This window comes from Ipomoea nil, unplaced genomic scaffold (assembly GCF_001879475.1).
Source record: "Ipomoea nil cultivar Tokyo-kokei standard unplaced genomic scaffold, Asagao_1.1 scaffold0418, whole genome shotgun sequence".
NCBI classification, from domain to species: Eukaryota; Viridiplantae; Streptophyta; class Magnoliopsida; order Solanales; family Convolvulaceae; genus Ipomoea; species Ipomoea nil.
The window spans coordinates 457,557-479,960 of NW_017616846.1; the positions used below are offsets into that span (position 1 = coordinate 457,557).

The following is a 22,404-nucleotide window of genomic DNA, read 5'->3' on the forward strand; positions in this document are numbered from 1 at the left end:
CCCAAACTCTGCTATAGTTTAGTCTCAATGTACCTCAAAACCTCTTTTGTTCCTTCCCACACCCATTAGCAAGCGCAAATATTATATTTACCAATATCACCAGCACGATTCATACCAAAAACACACAGCAATTGAGTTTTCAGTATCCAAGCTAACATTCCTGCTAAAGATTATACAAGATTTGTCATATATAATTCACAGTTTGTCCAGATATTTGATTATACTCCGCTAAACAGCGGCATACCGCTTGCACCCCGCTGTCATCTGAAAAAAAAAAAAAAAAAAAAAAAAACATGTGTGATATCACTTGGGCCCCCCCTAGCAACTGAACAAGTAGTCACGGACTTAGTTTGAACGTAACAGCAATCCATCAGCACAGAGAAAAAATAGATAAGGCTAGAGATGGTCACCTTGCCGTAACCCCTTTGTCGGAATAATTACTTCAGAAACATCACCATTAACTACAAATCGGTATCTAACAGTAGATACACACATCATAATTAACTCACCCCAGTCATCTCCAAAACTCATACGACCCCGACCCATAATCTCCCTCAGGTAGTGCCACTCCATACGGTCATACGTCTTGGCCATATCCAACTTAAGTGCACTCCAACCATAATTCCGCGCTTAAGGAAATGCAAACCTTAATATGCAATGAGAACATTATCTATAATTAATCTCTCAGAAATAATAAGAATATTACATTTTCTTGTATAAGTAGTTGTGCTAATGTGAAATGTTTAAATTAATTTGTAATATTATTATTATTATTAACAAAAAATAATTAAGTAAAAATAATTTAATATTGATGGTGTAATATCACCGCCGCAACCACCACCATATGAATATTTGAGTATTAATATTTAATTACTTTTCAACAACATATTTTCACCAATTAAATAATAAAATCAATGTTTTCAATAATATTTTTAAATATTAAATTTAATTGTTTATCTTTTTTTTTTTTTTTTTTTTTTTTTTTTTGCGAATCAAACCACAATTAAAATTTGGTTTAAGGAAACAATTCCAAAGTAATCGTTATACCATGGATCCCTGACATACATATTTGTTTTTTAGTATATTATATATTATTTTTTAAATATTTATTTGAAATATACTATTTAGAAATAAACATTAATCAGTAATTCATTTTCGATAATATAATTTGCCTTTTCGAAGGTGTGGGTTGGGGGGCCAGGGGAGGGTACATACAAAAATAAAGAGGGGATTTGAAAGTCCAATAGTTATGCTGTGCAACCGAATGTACCATGCGCATGGTGCATACGGTTCAAAACGACGTCGTTTTGATTAAAAACGCGCGTCCCACTTAAAAAAAAAAAATCAGGTTCGACTCTCAACAATAGCATTATTGTGGATATATAGTTATGAAATTGTGGATATATAGTTATGAAATTGTGGTTATATAGTTATGAATTTATGGATATTTAGTTCATTCATTGTGGATATTTAGTTCAATCATATATTGTGGATATTTAGTTCATTCATTGTGGATTTTTACTTCATTCATTCATTCATTGTGGATTTTTACTTCATTCATTCACTGTGGATATATAGTTATGAAATTGTGGATATATAGTTATGAAATTGTGGTTATATAGTTATGAATTTCTGGATATATAAAAATGCTATTGCCGGGAATCGAACCTGATTTCTTCTTTAAGTGGGACGCGCGTTTTTTTTTTTTAACCAAAACGGCGCCGTTTTGCAACCGTATGCACCTTGCAAGGTGCATTCGGTTGCACAGCATAATTTGCGTTGAAAGTCAATGTCACACAGAACTCTGACTGATTGAGTGAGCCCACAAATAAATTCCCATATGAAGAGAGAGAAATATGGGCCTACACCCTCATAATAATGGTTTCATGGGCCTCAAATTTCTTAAGCCCAGCTTGTATGCAGCTCACAATTTTGAATGTTTTTCTATTTTTTTTTCTTGAAACAGTGAGTATAAAAATCCTAATTTATTGCATCACGTTCCATATCTTTCTTTTATTATTAATTAATAATAAAGAAAAACATTCTCTATATTGATTACCTACCACAAAATTGGATGGCTCCACTAGTTTATTATATTTTTTGTTTCCATTAAAAAAAAAAAAAGCTTGAAAGAGGAGTTTATTGTGGTTATTTTTAGTACTAATGACTCTATTATAATGTAGTATCTGACTCAGACTCCGACCCGACAGAGCGTGTGGGAGGGGTGTAAGTCACGGTGACTCAATGGGTTAGTAGACAGTGTTGGTGATAATGAACCAAAATCGATTTTATATCCCAAAAATAATAGGAATAAGGTTCAAATTGGCCACTGAACGTAACCTGAAAATGCAATTAGGCCACTGAACGAAAAAAAGTGCAATTAGGCCACTGAACACTCAAAAAATGTGCAATTTCACCTGATAGTAGGTTACTCTCAATTTTAGCAGGTTATCTGCTTATGTGGCAGCTGAGTTGGCATTTTTAATAAATTTTAAATAATTTTTAATAATAAATTTTTATTTAAAAAAATTTAAAAAAAAATAAAATGACTTTATTTTATTATTTATTTATTTTTTTCAATTTTTTATAAAATTTATTATTAAAATTAATTATTAAAAATTATTTAAAAATGCCAACTCAGCTGCCACGTAAGCAGGTAACCTGCTAAAATTGATGGTAACCTGCTATCCGGTGAAATTGCATACGTTTGGAGAGTTCAGTGGCCTAATTGCACGTTTTTGGAGTGTTCAGTGGCCTAATTGCACTTTTTTTTTTCGTTCAGTGGCCTAATTGCATTTTCAGGTTACGTTCAGTGGCCAATTTGAACCTTATTCCAAACTAATATTTATATATACACACACAAGTATATAAAATATTATTGGATATTTATCCGAAATATATATATACACACAAATATATATAAAACGGACTCAAGGGTTATATATACATGTATATCTACGAAAAAGATATACCAATATATATCAACCAAAATTGGAACTAATAATCCTCATATTATAAGTCCAATCCAACGAAAAAAATCAAAAAGGGAGAACGGATTTTTGCTTAAAAGCATAATCCAAAACAAGAAAGAAGGAGAAGGAAGAAAGAAAGTACGAGTTAGGCAAAGTGTCTGTCTTTCTTTAAAACCTTATTTGCCACCTCCCAAAAGTGCTAGGAGCGTTGTGGCCTAGGTTTCTCATGATAAAACGTACAACGGTTCGACGTTTGAGCACCCAAACGAACGAACCCGGCGAACTAGAACACGGGCAAAACACAGTAGCAAGAAAGAAGTAGGAGCAGAATTTTTGAGAAGGAAAAAAGTGCTTATCTTTGTGTGTTGTGTACTCTCGTGTTCTTCCCTCACTTGTTGTCTCTCACTATGCAGATCAAAAACCTCTACTCCTACTACACTCTTATATAGGAGGTTGGTACTTAATAGCATCATCATGGCACATTAACCAACATAAATTCAATTTAAAAATTAAATTATAACGTTTGAAACGGTCGTACTTATTATCAAAATAATATCAACGGTCACGAACTTAATATCCGATTAATTCGTACCGACCATAACGCCCAGTTTAAAAAAATATCTGAGTGACCGAGAAGTCCGTACAAACTCAAAAGTTTAACAAATTTGGACCGTAAACCACACCTGAGTGGTCCGCAAGCACCAAAATGGTGCAACATGAATCAATGCATAAAAGCACCAACTCGTGCTGCACGAAAGGAGCCCAAAAGCTTAATTCACTAATTAAGCTTTCAATGTTTAATTACATTTAGCAAACTTTCGTCCATGCAAACTTTCGTCCCAATTCCATTTCATGCTAACAAATTAGCATATTAATTAAGCTTCCCAAGAGCTTATTCTCAAGCTTGACAACTCATGTTGTCACACTAATTAAGCTTAATTAAGCTTAATCTTAAGCTTTAAGCTTTCTAAGCTTAATTTGACTTCTCTCAAATAGGTTTACTTTGAGAATCAATTTCTCATTCACCTATTACCCATTTTGAGCGTACATTATATCAAATTCTTCGTCTCACTACGAAGAACCCGAATCCACATTGACCCGACCCAAATCGGAAGTGGATCCCACATATATTTGTACCACAAAATATCATTTTAATGCTATTTTTCCAACAGACATGGCCAAATGCGCACAAGGAATCTGCCCACTTTGGACATAATTTCCACACTGCCGCCGCCGAGGTTCGAACCTTGGTCTCTTATATCCCAAATACTGCCCACTAAACCATTGAGCTAAGCCCATGCGAGTACAATGAGTCAATACTGTCTTTATTAGGGATCGTCGAACTCATGACTTCTCATTTAGGAGAGTCACTTCGTGCCACTAAATCACAAAATTATTGGCAAAGTTTATTGTGTTTAAATTAATTGAAACTAAATTTTTTTGCAGTTGGAAGTAGGGGTGCCCAAGGTTATCTAGCTATTCTCTCACTGGGAGACTTCACACAAATTGTAATTTAAATAAATGAAACTAGGGCATGTTTGGTAAAATAGTTAGTCTATCAGTTAATTTTGACTTATTTGATCACTAATAGTTGTTTAACTTGATTAAATAATCAATATGAGTGTTTGATTAATTAGCTTTTTGTAACAACTTATTGTTCCAAAATGCTAAAATTCAAAAAGTTATTCAAATTAGTTTTTTCGATAAGCTTTTTGATAAGTCATTTTGCATGTAATCAGCTATCAGCTATCAACTAATTTACTAAACACTTTTCTACAATCAGCTAATGCTATCAACTAGTCAAACCCACTTATCAAGTTAGTTAACATCTATTTACCAGACATCCCCTATATTAATGATACAAAATTTGGTATAAATTAAATAAAGATTTTAAAATTTTATAGTTGAACTAATAGTTATACCATCAAATATTCACAATTAATATTTTTGATTTCTCGCTGTCAAAACTTGTAAAAATCTAAGTGTTGATTTTATCAGATCTTTTTAACATAAAATCGTTCATACATGCGCTAAGGCTTCTTTCATGAAGATTTTGTAAATTTTAGATTAGTGTTTTTCTTTTTCTTTTTTAATGTGTCTTAACTGATCCTAAATACTTGCTCACAGTAAAACCAAATACATATATCTTGTTTTAGGTAATTGGTAGATTCAAACTATGCATTTACTAGCAAAACAAAATTTATGAAACTATTTCGAATTGATTGACCAATTGAATTATACCCTATACACTTGATGACTAAATATTAATAAACAAAGTAGTTAGAAATTCTATATTAAATATCAGTAACATACTAACAAAATTAAAAACCCCAATGCTCTGTGGATCATAACAATTGTGGACCGGTAAACCATAGTAGCTTATGAGTGGCGCTAAGATTCGAACCCCACACGCCCCCTCACGTGTGCGGTGGGTTCCAAGCAACACACACGTGGACCGGTAAACCGTAGTAGCTTATGAGTGGCGCTGAGATTCGAACCCATGACCTTTGGTCTGGCTCTGATACCAAATTGAAGCATGTGCTCCATCTCACCTAAAAGCCTAAGCTAATAGTTAGTTGGATTGCACACTATGTGCTCACAATAACAAAAAATACATTTTTAATATATTAAAGTACATTATTTGTGTATTAAATATACATTATACAAAATAATGTACTTTCAAAATATGTCATATAATAAATTGAAGCTTTAGGAGTGACTAGTGTAAGAAATTAAATCGTTGTAGTCTTGTAGACGCACATAAGGGACTTCACTGGGTATAATTTGTGAGTAGGGATGTCAACGGGGCGGGGGACATACCCCCCATCCCCGCTCCCGACTTTTTTCCCATTCCCCATCCCCGTCCCCATCCCCGCCGGGGAATGGAAAACTCCCCCCATCCCCATCCCCACGGGGATTATTCGGGGACGGGGAATCCCCACCCCATTAATAAGTTATAAAAAAAAATTAAAAATTAAACATTCATAAACATTTAAATAAATAACGTATATATATTCATCCCCAATTTAAAATAGTATTCAATATTTTACAATTAAACATGTTATTTAAATATGCATTTCATAAGCATGACAAACAATGACAAGAATGCTTCTAAAATTATATATATTGTATACAAAGTAATACATATGTGTGTGTACTCTCCATACATACATCGGGGACGGGGCGGGGAGAGTATTCCCCATCCCCGTCCCCGTCCCCGGCGGGAAATTTAAAATTGCCCCCATCCCCATCCCCGATCCCCTATTTCTATCCCCATCCCCGTCCCCATAGGAGCGGAGAATCGGGTTCCCCGTTGAGTGCGAGTACAATTGACATCCCTATTTGTGAGGACCTTGCCACTTGCCAGGAACCGACCGGAAAGGATTTTGTTCTAACCCAAATGTAAGTGACCTAAAATATAAATTCAATTAGACATATTAATATCACATCATCACAATCAAAACTAAACAAACAAGATTAAATTATATTTCTATAATCTCACATTATCTTTTAAAGATAACCATATTACCAATATGAACTAATGCTCATTAACAGTGAAGGATAAAAAAATGATCAATCATAAAAATTGAAAGATTAAAAATATTTTCTTTTGATAGATAAATTATTTGATTCACAAATTAATTAAGGAATAAAACTATTTTACTTTTGAGTGAAAATAAAGCGAGTAGGAAAAAAGAAATCTTCTCCCAAAAAGGTTGAATCCCCAACTCCAAACTAAGGTCCCCACATCTCGGTCCGACATAACATTTGGAATGATGTAAATTACGGTGATCAATGACTCAGCAGACAAGGTCAAATGCCTGTGCACATAAGGGATTTATCCACTTTGAACATAATCCCTACACTGCCACCGTCGATGTTTAAACCTTGATCTCTTCTTTCAAATACTGTCTACTGAAACATTGAACTAAACCCGTGCGATCGAAAAAAAAAAAAAAAAAAAACTCTTCTCCTAACAGGTTAAATCCCCAACCCTAAAGGCCCTCACACCCCGGCCCGACAAAGCGCAAAAAAAAAAAAAAAAAAAACCTCTTCTTGACGCAACTCGCAAGAGTTGTCCAAGAGTACAAGTCATGAGTTGTCGGTAGGCGAGTTAGCGAGTAGAAGTGAGTAGCGCTAGCGAACTAGCGATGTGCGCATTCACTTTTTTACTTTACAAAGAAAAGATCCAAATTAACTGTAAAACCTGAGAACTTGCACTTGTCGCTGTGGGTCCCCTCACATGCTCTTTCCTTTCACTCACTTTCCCAATTCATCTCTTATAATTATTGCATGTATGCTTCCACCAAAATGTGATGTTCATTGGAAAATGCATTGCTCTTCATTTGGAAATTTTAGATGCCTTTGTCTTAGGATTTTCTTATTTGGCAATATAATCTTTTCAATTCCCATTTTAATTTTATTTCCTCACTATTAATTTTTCTTTTTTTTTTTTTTTGGTGGGAGAAAGGGATTTTAGAAAATAGAAAATGTATTTATTTGTACATTTATTTAATTTAAAAATAGACAATAGACAATGAAAAATTGAAATAAACACAGTCTTTATGATTTAAATAAATAAATAAATATTTATTTTGAGTACAATTCTATGGAGTTTTACTCAATAAATATTAAAGCGCATATATTGTAAATATTAGGAATTGTAAGACTTGTTATACAGAAATGAAACAAGGATTAATTCATATATCTTGATCACATAACACAACATATGATGCTCCTTAAGAGTGCTGAAAATAAAAATAAGAAAAAGAGATATTTTTCCTTTTTGATGTTACATCTTAATGTTGACCCAAAATGTGGTAATCAAATTTACCGATTACTTATGAATATGTCAATTGTTAATAAAAGAATTTACTTATTAATTAAATAAAAAAACATTATCCATTGTATAAGAAAATAAAAATTATAATTATTTTCACCATTGGGCTCACAACTATTATGTCACATTCACATTTGACACTCTTTTCAGTATTATTTTTGTCACATTTGGTCATCTCAACTAAATTTCTAGTAGAAAATTCTAGTTCAGAATCTTAATTTATACCCAAAAATATTGAGATGTTCAAGCCAAAATGATTTTAAGTTAAAAATGTGATGACTTGTAGTTATTTTTTTTATATTAAAATTTGGTTAAAAAATTAAATGTGACAAAAAATAAAAGTCATGCATTAAATATAACAAAAATAATACTTGAAAATTAAATGTGAAAATAACTTAATAATTGTATGACGAAAAGTAAAAAATAACTTTAAAAATTAGGAAGTAAAAATGTAAAATAAAGGTGGATCCATATCCAGCCCATTAATGGAGATTTCAACAATGCAACTGTAAAAATAAAAAAAAAAAAATTTAAAAAAAAAAAACATGCTTAGATTTACTGCTAGATAGCGGAGGACGGCATATTTGTCACTCACGTGTTGTACCCCCATTTTTGACCGACGACGGTGTGGATTTTTACCCCTCTGGGCCCACATGTACGACATGCTGGCATCACATCATATTATTGAGTCTGCGCGTCCATTTACGCGCCTTCCCTATGTGCACAGGCTTTTATTTATTTATTTACATTATCCACCAATCAACTTCCATCCATGTAAAAGCCGTTAAAATTTTTCATGATCAAATTATTTTCCTTTTTTTTTTTAAAAAAAAAATAATGTTTAACTTTTCAAAATTTTTATTTTTATTTAAACTATTCAAATTGTCTCAACATATATACTGTAATATAAAGTAAACTCCGGTAACAATTTTATAAAATAATCAAATATTTTTAACTAAAACATAATTTTAAAACAAAAAAAAAAATCAAAAACATTTTAAATTTATTAAAGAAAATAAACAAAGAAGAAAAAGTTAGTTTGACCGTGACAACAAAAAATATCAGACACTCTCTCCTACCTACGAGGCCACTAAGTTACTATGATTTACTTTTATCCCTCTACAATTCAACTGTTGGTGGAGTTACTTTTTTATCAATTAATGACAAAGTTAAACACACTAATTAATCCCTAATGATGAGGAAGAAAGACAGTTAATTAAGAGGCAATAATGAAGGTGGAATCTCATATCAAGAAATCAGACAGTGATGGAACTATCCATCCATCTATCCCATAATCACACGTACTGGTTAATCTATACAGACAAACACATCGTGGTAGCGGGAGACATTTCAAACAGCTTCTAGAGGGAGAAACACATATATATAATCTATACATTAGAGAGAGAGAGAGAGAGAGAGTAATAATGGAATAGAGAGAGTGAGAGATATGGGTTACATACATGGCTTGTGAGCTCTGGTTGAGTCTACTTCACTGTCACACAGTACTGAATGCACATGCCGCTGTCACCCTTCATCTTTTTCCTCCGTTCAGCTCTCTGCATCACTGTCTCGCTTGGAGCACCGCCGTCTCCGATTGTCTGTGTTCTCTGCAGGTAATGGAAGCAGTAGAGCTGAGGAAACACTAGATCAGAGAAAACCCATTATAACAAAGGTAGTGAAGAAGAAGATGAAAGCTAATAGCAGCAGCATTATTATTATTATGATTAGTCTTTTCTGCAAGGCTTTCTTGCTGTTTTTTTCTCTGCATCCACTCTTTGTTCTCCCTCTCTTCATCTTCTTCCTTCCCCCAACTTCACGGGTTGCAGCTTCTTCCAGTGAGCTTTTCACCCAGTCCCAGCAGCTTTTATCCTTCAAGGCTGGTGTTTCAAGCAAAGATTCTCTTCAAAACTGGGTGTCTTCCACAGACCCCTGTAGTTTCACTGGTGTTACATGCAAGGACTCTAGAATCTCCTCCATAGATCTCTCCAACACCATACTCAGTGCGGACTTCTCCTCCATTTCATCCCACTTGCTGAGCCTTCCAAATTTGGAGAGTCTTGTGTTGAAGAACAGTAATCTCAGTGGCTCTCTAATTTCTGCCTCAAAATCCCAGTGTGGGGTTTCTCTGACTCATATAGATCTAGCTGAAAACACCATTTCAGGGCCTATTTCTGATATCTATAGCCTTGGTGGATGCTCAAGCCTCAGGTCCCTCAATCTCTCCAAGAATTCCATGGACCCTCCTCCTGAGAAGGAGCACAGAGGTGCTGCTTCAGGTATTAAGCTTCAAATTCTTGATCTTTCTTACAATAATTTGTCAGGAAGAAACGTCTTTCCGTGGCTGTTATCTAAAGATTTTGCTGAGCTTGAGTTGTTATCTTTGAAGGGTAACAAAATATCTGGAAATATTCCTGAACTGGGTTTCAAGAACTTGTCATATTTGGACCTTTCTGCCAATAATTTCTCCACTCCGTTCCCTTCATTCCAAGATTGCCCCAATCTGGAGCATCTTGATTTGTCATCCAACAAGTTTTATGGTGAAATTGGGGCCTCTCTTTCTTCTTGTGAGAAGCTCAGTTTCCTCAACCTCACCAACAATCATTTTGCTGGTGCTATTCCCAAGCTGTCTAGTGGGAGTATGCACTATTTGTACCTTAGGGGGAATGGTTTTCAGGGTGCATTTCCAGCCCATATTGGAGAGTTGTGTAAAACTCTGGTGGAATTGGACTTGGCCGTAAATGATTTCTCAGGTGTGGTCCCTGAAAGCATTGGAGCTTGTTCTGCACTGGAGCGTATCGACATCTCCAACAATAATTTCTCTGGTGAGTTGCCTGTTGAAACCATCCTCAAGCTGACTAGCTTGAAGACTTTGGTTTTCTCCTTGAACAATTTTGTTGGTGAATTGCCTGAGGCACTGTCTAGCTTGGTGAATCTGGAAACCTTAGATTTAAGTTCTAATAACCTCTCGGGTTTAATCCCCCCTGGGATTTGTAAAGACCCTAGGAACAGCTTGAAAGTTTTATACCTTCAGAATAACTTTTTCACAGGTTCCATACCTGAGGGCTTGAGCAACTGTTCACAATTGGTATCCCTTGATCTCAGCTTTAATTACCTCAAGGGTAAGATACCATCTAGCCTGGGTTCATTGAGGAAGTTGAAAGATTTGATTATTTGGTTGAATCAGCTTCAAGGGGAAATCCCTCAGGAACTAATGTATCTGCAGGCCTTGGAGAATTTGATTCTTGATTTCAATGACTTGACAGGGTCAATCCCTTCAAGTATTAGCAACTGTACTAATCTGAATTGGATTTCCTTGTCAAACAATTTCTTGAGTGGTGAGATACCATCTTCACTGGGCCATTTATCTAATCTTGCCATTCTGAAGCTGGGGAACAACTCAATCGCCGGGAACATCCCAGCTGAACTGGGGGATTGTGGCAGCTTGCTGTGGTTGGATCTAAACACTAATCTCTTGAATGGGTCAATCCCACCTTCTCTATCCAAGCAATCAGGCTATATTGCAGTGTCATTACTCACTGGGAAGAGGTTTAATTATATCAAGAATGTTGGAAGCAAGCAGTGCCATGGAGCTGGGAATTTGCTCGAGTTTGGGGGGATACGACAGGATCGCATGGACAGGATTTCTGCAAGGAGCCCCTGCAATTTCAGTAGACTATATGAAGGGATCACCCAACCAAATTTCAACCACAATGGCTCCATGATTTTCCTTGATCTTTCCTACAATAAGTTGGAGGGCAGTATCCCTAAGGAATTAGGGTCTATGTACTATCTCTTTATCCTGAACCTGGGGCATAATGATCTCTCCGGTACAATCCCTCCAGAGCTTGGAGGCTTGAAAACTCTTGCAATTCTTGATATGTCACACAACCATCTCAGTGGCACAATCCCACAATCTTTGACAAGCTTGACAGTTGGAGAGATTGATCTGTCAAACAATAACCTCTCTGGAATGATACCCCAATCAGCACTTTTTGACACATTTTCCGATTATATGTTTGCCAATAACTCTGGGCTCTGCGGATACCCTCTTCCCCAGTGTGGATCTCCATCAAATTTGAGCACAAACCAGCACAAAAACTCTCATCATCTCAAACAACCATCCTTCATTGGGACTGTGGCCATTGGATTGCTGCTCTCCCTCTTCTGCATCTCTGGTCTGATCATCGTCGCCGTGGAAACGAGGAAGAGAAGGAAGAAGAATGAGGCTACCCTTGAGACTCATACAGGAGACCCCTCATACTCAATCACTGCAAACACTGGGTGGAAGCTAACCAGTATGCGTGAAGCTCTAAGCATCAACCTGGCAACCTTTGAGAAGCCTCTGAAAAAGCTTACTTTTGCTGATCTACTTGAAGCCACCAATGGCTTCCACAATGACAGCCTTGTAGGCTCTGGCGGCTGCGGCGATGTGTACAAAGCCCAGCTGAAGGACGGCAGCGTGGTGGCAATCAAAAAACTGATACACATCAGCGGGCAAGGGGACAGGGAATTCACCGCAGAAATGGAAACCATAGGGAAGATCAAACACAGAAACCTAGTCCCCCTGTTAGGCTACTGCAAAGTAGGGGAAGAGCGGCTGTTGGTTTACGAGTACATGAAGTACGGGAGCCTAGAAGACGTACTGCACGACCGGAAGAGAATCGGAATCGCCCTAAACTGGGCGGCGAGAAGGAAGATCGCCATTGGCGCCGCAAGAGGGCTGACATTCCTCCACCACAACTGCATCCCGCACATCATTCACCGCGACATGAAATCCAGCAACGTCTTGGTCGACGAAAACCTAGAAGCCAAAGTCTCGGATTTCGGAATGGCAAGGCTAATGAGCGCCATGGATACTCACCTGAGCGTGAGCACACTGGCAGGCACCCCAGGATACGTCCCTCCCGAATACTACCAGAGCTTCAGGTGTTCGACGAAAGGCGACGTATACAGCTACGGCGTCGTCCTCCTGGAGCTATTAACCGGGAAACGCCCCACGGATTCGGTCGATTTCGGCGACAATAACCTCGTCGGATGGGTAAAACTGCAGAACAAGATGAAAATACGAGACGTATTCGATCCAGAACTGATCAAAGAAGATCCGAGCTTAGAAAACGAGCTTGTCTTGCACTTGAAAGTAGCATTTGATTGTTTAGACGATCGACCTTGGAAGCGGCCTACAATGGCGCAAGTTATGGCCAAGTTCAAAGAAATTCAAGCCAGGCTAGGGGGATTTGATGATTCTTCATCCACAATCGCATCCAAGGATGGCGGGCTTAGTGCAGATGAAGGACTAGAAATGAGCATAAGAGAAAGTATAATAGAAGGCAATGAGCATTCTGGATTGTAAACCACCATTAAATTTTCCCATCTCCTATCTCCTATGCCTCTTTCATCATATCACCAAATTTCCTTTCTGTACTATACACATATCATCTTGTATGTAGTTTAGCCCTTTGGAAAATAAACGGAGTGTTTATCGTGAACATAATAAGGTTGTTGATATCGTTGCAACCTACCTTAGGTATATATATAGAAGTTTAGAAGTTTCTTCTATAATTATTGTCATTTTAGGTTCTTCAATGCATTTGCTATTAAAACAATCAAATCAGACAATAAAACAAACAATTAAACTAAACTTGGTGGGGTGCGCCAGGCCAAGGCAGTAGTGCAACACCAAGGCGATGCTCAAAGGCCCCAATAGCAAGCTATTGTGATGGGCCTTTCCCCTTAAAAAATTGAGTTAATATCGTGTGGATCAATGACCCACATATCAGATATTAAACTGATAAGAACAGATACTACACTTGATCTTAGCCAAAAGGCCGAGAAAGGTATGAGTTTCCATGGGCAGGGCATAGCTCTTTTAAAGGGAAGTTTCCTCACAACTAACTCGTACAGTTCCGATGTGGGACGCGATAAAAGGCAACAAGTGCAACCACAAAGCTCAGAATATTTTACTCCGTTCTTCCTCGAACTCATACTGTTTATAGAACCTGTAACATAGTTATGGCCGCCATTCTTGAGGCTTCATCCCCTCATAAGCAAAGTCTTCATTTCTGCTTTGGGGTTGTGTTTTGATGACTACTAGGACGCCTGTGCTCAAGGTATAGCTTTGTGCTCTCGAGAACAATGGAGGCAAGAATAGCATTTGAAGAGTTACCTGAACCATTAACACCATTAAACTTCCCCATCCCCCATGCCTCTTTCATCCTATCAGCAAATTTCCTTTCTCTGTACTATATACAAATAACATATTGTATGTAGTTTAGCCCTTTGGAAAATAAAAGGAATGTCTACCGTGAACAGAATAAGGTTGTTGATATTCTTGCAACCTTAGGTGCTTATCAATGGATCGAGTGGGTGGAAGTTTATGCCATTCTACTTAGGATCGAAGAGGCAATTCTTAACGACAAAGTGCGTGTTACAAGCGTTCGAGAGTGAGGTAAAGCAGCTAGCCTCTTTCCTTCGGGGTCCCCCATTGCAGTCTCATCTAAAAAAAATAGTTCAACTTGGTGTGTTTCTATCCAGGCACTATTATTTGGTTGGATTACAAAATTACATAAAAATTATATTAAATATTGATTGTTAAATGAATGGAAAAGAAATATATATAGTTAAATGACAAAAACACTCATTCAAAATTATGAGCACACAATCAATTTGACTTGTGTGAATGGCTGTATACTCGCATTCCTTAAAAGATGTCGGAAGTTCAAAATCTCCTTTCGTTTATTTTGTCCCATAATTGTGTCGACCCCGTGTGGGGATATGATTCAAGTTTAATAGGTGTCTTCTATAATTATTCATTTGAATCAACCCACATATACTAATTTAATTTTATATATAATTATTACCCTTAAAATAATTATTTCATTTATTTTTCTTCTCTAACAAATTATTACTTATATGTAAGGATGACCACGGTTCGATTTGAAATGAACTAGACACTATAGCAATCGAACTAAAATAGTAGGGACCGTTCTTGTTACGATTCAGAACTGGAAAAAATAATTGTTGAATTTAAATTATTTTAAAATAAAAAATAGAATTTACAAAAATAAATAAATAAATAAATAAATAAATTGTGAATCGACGGTTCAAATCAAAACTGAAATCAAAATAAATGTAAATCGAAATCAAACAAATTTATCATTTACAAACGGTATTTACAAATCTGTTGGTTCTGGTTCGCATTTAATATGATTTCGATTTGAACCGTTGGTTCAAAATTTATTTATTTATTTTTATTTTTATTTTTATTTTTATTTTTTAAATAGTCTTAAATTTAATAATTATTATATTATATTATATTATATTTTGATTCAGAATCATAACAAAAATCAACGCTACTATTTCAGGTAGTGTCTAATTCGATTCAAATTTAACAGTAATTATTCCTATATACAAGTAACAATTTGTTAGAGAAAAAAAATTATTTTAGAGTAAAGATGTTTATTTAACACCAGAGAAAAATTACTATTTTTAAAATAATTGAAAGGGCAAATGTTAATAGTACATAAATAATTAAAGAAAAAAAAAATACAGAGAAAAAATGTCATTTTCACCTTTAAAATATTTAATATATGATTCTAGGTTCTTCAATGCATCTGCTATTAAAACTATCAAATCAAACAAAAGAAAACAAACAATTAAACTAAATTTGGTGGGGTGCGCCAGGCCCAGGCAATAGTGCAACACCAAGGCAACGCTCAAAGGCCCCAATAGCAAGCTACTGTGATGGGCCTTTCCCCTAAAAAAACTGAGTTAATATCATGTGGACCTATGACCCACGTATCAGATATTAAACTGATAAGAACAGATACTACACTTGATCTTAGCCAAAAGGCCGAGAAAGGTATGAGTTTTCATGTGCAGGGCATACTATTTAAATGGAAGTTTTCTCACAACTCACTCGTACAGTTTCGGTGTGGGATGAGATAAAAGGCAACAAGTGCAACCACAAGTCCAGAATGACAAGCTCAAAATATTTCACTCCGTTTTCTTCCTCAAACTCAGACTATTTATAGAACCAACAACATAGTTATGGCCGCCATTCTTGAGGCTTCATCCCCTCATACGCAACGTTCTCATTCCTGCTTTGGCATTTCGTTTTGGTGATTACTAGGACGCCTCTGCTCAAGGTATCGCTTTGTGCTCTCGAGAACACCAAAGAATATTGAACCGCCGATGCCAATCCACAGTACTCTTGGTCCAATACCCTGCAGTGAAATTTTACGTCTCAATAATCCAAAACAACAATGGCTAAGTGCATCAATATTTTTTATTCCGTAAAACAGCTTAAACAACTGAAAAAACATGTGGTTTAGAATAAAATGATGAGAACGGGAAAAGAGTTGTTGGTAACAGGGTAATGGACTGTAAGGGAAAATGAAATCCTCTTACCTTCAAAAGAGCTTGTGGTCCTTCTTCCCTGACAATTGTTTGAACACAATCAACGATACCTTTATACTGATTGGATGAACCCTGCAGATGCACGGGATTAGCTAATCTAGGTGAGTGGAATGTGTGTAGAATACCATAGAAATTTATGTAATAAGTTCAAATACATGTGAGAGAAATATAACTAGATGGAGAAGGAAAGAACAATAGAAGCAAGAGTAGGACTTGAAGAGTTAAGCAAGCAATACCTGAATCATTAACCTGGTCTTAACCACATCAAGTGGAGTAGTTATTGCTCCTGTTAGAGCACCTATATGTGAAGTGAAAGCAGAGCCATTATGAACAATTCAACATAATTGTTTAGCAGGAAACAGGACTATCATTTACAGTATGCAACTAAAATCACCCAGTACCCTCTAGCATAGCAAACGTCTGCATTTTGATTGGACAAGATCTTAGTACTCAAACCACAGAGGAACACAAGTAGACATATGGTTACCAGCGGTAAAATTCCCTTTATCATATGGAGACATTTGGTTGTTACTTCTTATAGTCCTTGGTGGAATAGGGTTAAACAGAGTATTAACTTTTTCTGCCATGTAAGGTTCAACTGATTCTGCAACAGAAATCTATCAAGTTCTTCCCTTGCAGATTTATTATTTATTATTTCTATTTCTTATGCACCAAGAGCTCATGAAAGACAAAATTCAAAGAACACTTGAAAAGGTCAAAACAATACATGCTTTAAGAAAATATAATTCTCATCACATTCAAAGATTCCACCTGGTACAAGAGAAATGAGAAGAGAGGGAAAAACCGGTGCACCAGGTTATTGCATGTCAAGTTTCAAATTCTTAAGGCAATGCTATAATGAAAATCATCAAAGGAAACTAAATGGATGGAAATGCAAAACCTAGGATGACAAGTATTACCAGCAAAGGCACCAATTATGGCATTCTCTGGATCATTCAAGTCCCTCCGTGCCTGATTATAAGCATGCAAGGCATGAGTATCACCAGTAAACAGTCAATTCTCTGTGTGTCTACAAACACACACACACACAGGAGGGAAAGGATTTTATAATTGAAGCCAATAAAAAGATTTTTAAAAAAATTCGGAATAAACAGATTCTCATCTTGGTCTCTAGCAATTTTCCAAAGGACTGAAAGCTATGCAAGCAATATTATCCAGTCCATGTTGAGCTAATTATTCATGAGAAAGTGTACTTGGCAGATTCAGAAAGGGGAATACTTACTGCCTTCTTATATCCTATCCGAAGCTGCTCATAGATGCAAAACTGGATTGCATCAAATGGCAAATCTCTTAGTAGAAATGATCCATATCCCTGGAGTTAAGGCACATGCTTAGATATTACCAGCATTTACAAAGAAACTAAACAAGAAAGGCTTAAAAGATGCAATTTGGAAACATGCAGGAAACAAAAAACACAGAGAGGGGGGAACTGGGTGGTGGTCATACCGCATAAAGACCTTTAAAGCCTTCCTTGCTAACAATAAGACGTACAGCATCAGGGGGAGAAGCAAATTGCCCAGTCTGCATTCGTTGCTTAACAACCTGCAGTTTAATAAGAATTAATGAATTCAGAAAGATTTAAATGCCTTTCTTCTCTCTAGGTGTCTCTGTCTTGATAGGAGTATAGTACACCTTAAATAGTGCTCTGTTACAAATAACATCAAACATCTAAGCACATGTATTACCTCTGTTGGAACTCGAATAAGAGAAGCAGCAAGACCTCCAACGGCACCTGCAGTCTACGCGAAGTTTAACACTCTCTTGAAAGTAATGTAAATTAATGCTGTTGAGTGGTTAAATGCCGAAGTCTAAATTGTTAAAATTTTCTGTATCATTATGCCACATGTAACAGGTGATGATGATGAAGATGAAAACTAAAGTTTTACTTGAATGCAACCATGAAGCATTACCCCAACAATATACATGTGGAAATACATTAGGGATGCATCAAGAATGCTCGAGTGATTACGGAGAGTTTATTTAAATGAATCACGTTGTATGAGGTTCAATTTGGTTGCAAAACTTGCTTTCAAGATATCATTAACAAGAGTTTTGAAGAAATGAACCATGTTCTATGAGGTTCAAATTGGTTGCTCAACTTGCTTCAAATATCATTAGCAGAGCACCAAATAGAAAGGTCAGCTTAATTTTTTATTGTCTTCCCATGGCCAATATAATATCTAACAAGTTTTAAATGTTTTACTCATTGTAACATCTCATGATGCACTGAATTTATCATTCTTCAGTTACTAAGTTATTTCCATTATACTTTTCGTTCCTTTTTACTTTTTTGTTATAATAATTGTAATAAGTATCAATTTACTAATAGTGTAAGGTGGAAACAAAACATTTTTCAAAAAAATGGAAATTGGATGTGATATCACTAAGAAGGGGAGAAACTCTCACCAGATGAGCCACTGCACTAAGTTTTTCAGGAATAGCCTTCAACAACTTTTTCTTTGTGGGCTCATAGACACCAACAAAAACAGCAGATGCACTGTAACAGGAAAAAAAAATCAGGAAACATGCTTAAATGCTTGTGGGTATTATTGCAACTAGTACTGTAATAGAAATATGAGAAACATTTTGCAGTTCTCCCCAAGAATACTTGCAACCTCAGTCATTAGCTTACCTCCAGTAGGAATTTAAGTTAGTAGTGGTCTAAAGTATAAACATATCTACCTTTTGGCATCAATCTCAGTGATGTTTCTCTACATCATAATTTCAGTTGAATCAATATTCCCAAAACAAGATTAAGTAACAGGGAAAAGGTGGTGCTTCTCTAGCCATCCACTTTGCATTATTGTAAAATCTAAAAACTCCAAACCCTTCAAGATCTCAAAAAGGTTTTAGGAACAAAACATATCCACTAAAAAAGTCAGAGATGTTGCCTAATTTGAGATTTTGGTTTAATTGTATGATGCTCACAAAACTTAAGCTGTTCTATAGTAAGAGTTCAGCAACTTTTTTCAAGCAAATGGATAATATTAACTATCTTTCTAGAAAGATGGAAATGACAAATAAAATTTGCAACATAAAAGTGAACAATCAAGAATATAACATATGCACCAAAGCATACAAGAACATGGGGAAAGAAGCTATTTTGGCAAAGGATAAAGCATAGTATAAGCTCCTGAAAAACATTCAGAGCACTAGTCTGTACAATGCTTACGGTAAAACTCCAGCAAGATTTCCAGCAAGCCCAGAATAGAGCCCTTTAAGTACTATTCTTCCCCCACCCTGAGCTGCCTGCTTCAGAATGAGTTGATTAGTTTACATGAACATGCAAATTTGGAAAAGTAATTTCAAGTGGATTTCCCAGAGAACAAGCATTGACAAAAACAATCTGACTATTTCATAGATATGGCCAATTGGCCATTAATAATCCCTTATAGAAGACAACTTTTATCTTCATCTTCTCCTTTAATTTCCTTAAGAGTTGGATCCATCCATGCCCCATCACAACCTCAAAAAAAGAGATCAACAAAGCAGAAACATCATAGGGTGACCCAAAGACAGGAAAAGAAACAACAAATAGAGAGAGTAAATGTGAATTGACAATTTGACACCACAATATTTTTCCTGTTTCCTCATAATCTGCAGAAATATAAATTAAATACTGCCAAGGCTTTAGAAAAGCAAACACTAGTTATTTTACATGACTAGTGATTCAGAATTCTCCAAATGGAATATTCACAAACTTCACATTGAAAGTTGCACCTGAAAGTGACAAGGTTTTTGCATGATATTTTAATATTATTGTATCAATGTGATGTTCTCCTATACTCTTCACTTTTTGGAATTCCCCCACCCCCTCCCCTCAAAAAATAAAAAATAAATAAAAAATCACACACACACACACACTCCAATTCGATTCTCATATATTGATAAAGTGAAGTTGTGGCAGGACATGATGCAACATATTCAAGCAGAAAGAGGACCAAATGGTGGAATGAGCATTATCAGTAAACTTGACTTGCCTGCAGTCGTGTCTTTATAGTATCAATGGGGTACAGAGCTGTTTCTACAACAACACCAGCCGTGCCACCTGCTATAACACCCTCTGCATAAATAACTAGAGAATTAAAAGGTCTGAAATAGAATTTTTCTATCTGTACAGAATCAAACAACGTCGCTCATTGGTTAAGGGATGCAAGGGTTAGTCACAAAGGCCAATGTTACCACATCTGTTGATTGAAGTTCTTAGAAATACATTTCCCTAACTGATTCTTCAAATAATAGGGGGGGGGGGGGGGGGGGGGGTGGTGAAACAAGAGGGATTCCATTTCATGCCCATATCTACATTGAACTGAAGTCAGTGGACTTACTTTCAAGAGATGCAGTTCTTGCATTCAGGAAAAATAATAATGACAATCTTCATGTGAGAAATTACTGATGAAGAAAGCAAAAGCATTCATGGCAAAGAAAATCATGAAATTGAACAAAGTCTTTACGACTTAAGAGAAATAGGGTGTTACTTCTCTCTTTTTTCCCCCCTCCTTTTATAGATGATAGCAATTTTTGAAATTGTTTCATAGTTCTCTGTAAATAAATGTGAACTAAGTTGCAAAGGCACAAAGATGACAGGGTCCACTATCCTTGCCTACTGGATTGGATTTAAACATCTTCCCTCACTGTGTTCTTTGCAGTAGAGTGTCTAATTACTAATTACTCTAATGTCCTCTCTTCACAGCATCATGGTGTTTTATTATTTTAAAAAGATGATAATTGTTTGTTTGATATGCAAGGTACAATTTATATGATGTTGGTGTTATTACAAATTCCTGTTTCTTTACTTCAACCTTCCAATAAATTGCTGAAAGGAACAAGAATGCAAATTTGTGGCTAGCTAACGTTCCATGGTAGTCAATTATCAGCAAGACCATCATTGCAGTACTTTTCTTTCACTCAAGTAGCTTCTGATATTTGAATGTGTGCACATGATTCACTGATATGGTAATTACTACTAAGTGTTCACCATCAGCTTGAACATACCGAATAATATGCGGAAAAAATCAAATGGCTTCTCTTCTTCCTTATTGATTGAAGCAAAGAACTTTCTTGGGTTCATCGGAAGATTTTCCATTTTTCTATTAGATGCATCTGCAAAATCAAATTGATTCAGAAAATAATTAATAGCATACTTACTAATATAAAAGGTAAATCAAATAATTGCCTACATCCAAACATGAGATTCAATTTATGTAATACCGTCCCTTCATCCAAATTGCAAGCTTCAATAACTTACTACTATAATTTTTTTTGGGGGGGTGACGAGGGAAACCGCAGCTACTACTTAAGGGTGTGCACGGGGCAAACCCCGCTAGAGGTAACTACACTAGGAAAAACTTGTGCTATGGTCTCGATCAAGAATCATACTCATGACCTTTATACACAAGAATCATGTTCCACCCACTTAGCCACCCCTTTGCAACTTACCACTATTTGAGGAGTTTGATGGCAAGTTCCAAAATTTCAATAGATAATGCCTTCCCATTTTACTCAAAGGTAAACAACAGCAAAACTGCCAACCACACTACACAAACGAAAACCATGGCTTTACTGTTATCCTCTGTTCAAGCCACCAATCAATTAGTAGCATCCTTAGTTGACTAAATTTACAAGCCTGCCTCATTAACACAATCAATATAGCCAGATTCTTTATCCTCCAAATTGCAAACAAATTCACCAGTAATCTATGGCCATTCAGCATCTACTTCTATCATTTTACATATATACGCTCCGAACCGTAACACAAGTGGTTCAACCAAATGTTTAGCAGAAAATTCCAACAAAACTTACCTGGAGCTACCAACGAATTTTTCGCATTCACAGCCAACGTAATAGGTCCCATTGAAGCTCAAAACCTCCGCTCCTCATACAAAATTCAGCCGAAACGGAATTTTCAGGTAATTTTCAAAAACAAATAAATAAATAAAGGAAAGCTTGAATTATTACAATCTCAAGCGTATAAATGTACGTAGAGAGATAGAGGAAGAGACATACAGTGAAAACTGTGGTGCTTTAATGGCGGCAATCTGGAAGGGAGGCGAGTTGTAGACTTGTAGCAGCTAAGGTGCGAATTCAAGTGAAGTACACTCCTGGGCTTGTTGCCTGCTTCGAAGCCGTTGCTAACTTGCTATCCTTTTCTTCTGT

At 36.1% G+C, this 22,404-nt stretch overlaps 2 protein-coding genes across 3 annotated transcripts; one reads left to right on the forward strand and one right to left on the reverse strand.

The window, feature by feature from the left end:
• Positions 1-9,033: 9,033 nt before the first annotated feature.
• Positions 9,034-13,313, forward strand: LOC109172555 (systemin receptor SR160). The gene has a single exon (XM_019321728.1). It carries the CDS (start codon positions 9,500-9,502, stop codon positions 13,160-13,162), a length of 3,663 nt encoding a protein of 1,220 aa, XP_019177273.1. The 5' UTR covers positions 9,034-9,499; the 3' UTR covers positions 13,163-13,313.
• A 2,165-nt stretch (positions 13,314-15,478) lies between these two features.
• On the reverse strand, positions 15,479-22,404 carry LOC109172430 (S-adenosylmethionine carrier 1, chloroplastic/mitochondrial). Of its 2 annotated transcripts, none has more exons than XM_019321581.1 (13): positions 22,255-22,404; positions 22,051-22,115; positions 21,244-21,351; positions 20,229-20,311; positions 19,421-19,497; positions 18,655-18,745; positions 17,934-17,987; positions 17,695-17,790; positions 17,471-17,560; positions 17,148-17,199; positions 16,464-16,525; positions 16,219-16,299; positions 15,479-16,034 (listed from the first exon to the last, which is right to left on the reverse strand). In XM_019321581.1, the coding sequence occupies exons 2-13, from the start codon at positions 22,100-22,102 to the stop codon at positions 15,903-15,905; spliced, it is 978 nt and encodes a 325-aa protein (XP_019177126.1). In that variant the 5' UTR covers positions 22,103-22,115; positions 22,255-22,404; the 3' UTR covers positions 15,479-15,902. The 2 variants fall into 2 exon arrangements, with proteins under 2 accessions (XP_019177126.1, XP_019177125.1); XM_019321580.1 differs by having other exon boundaries at positions 22,051-22,120.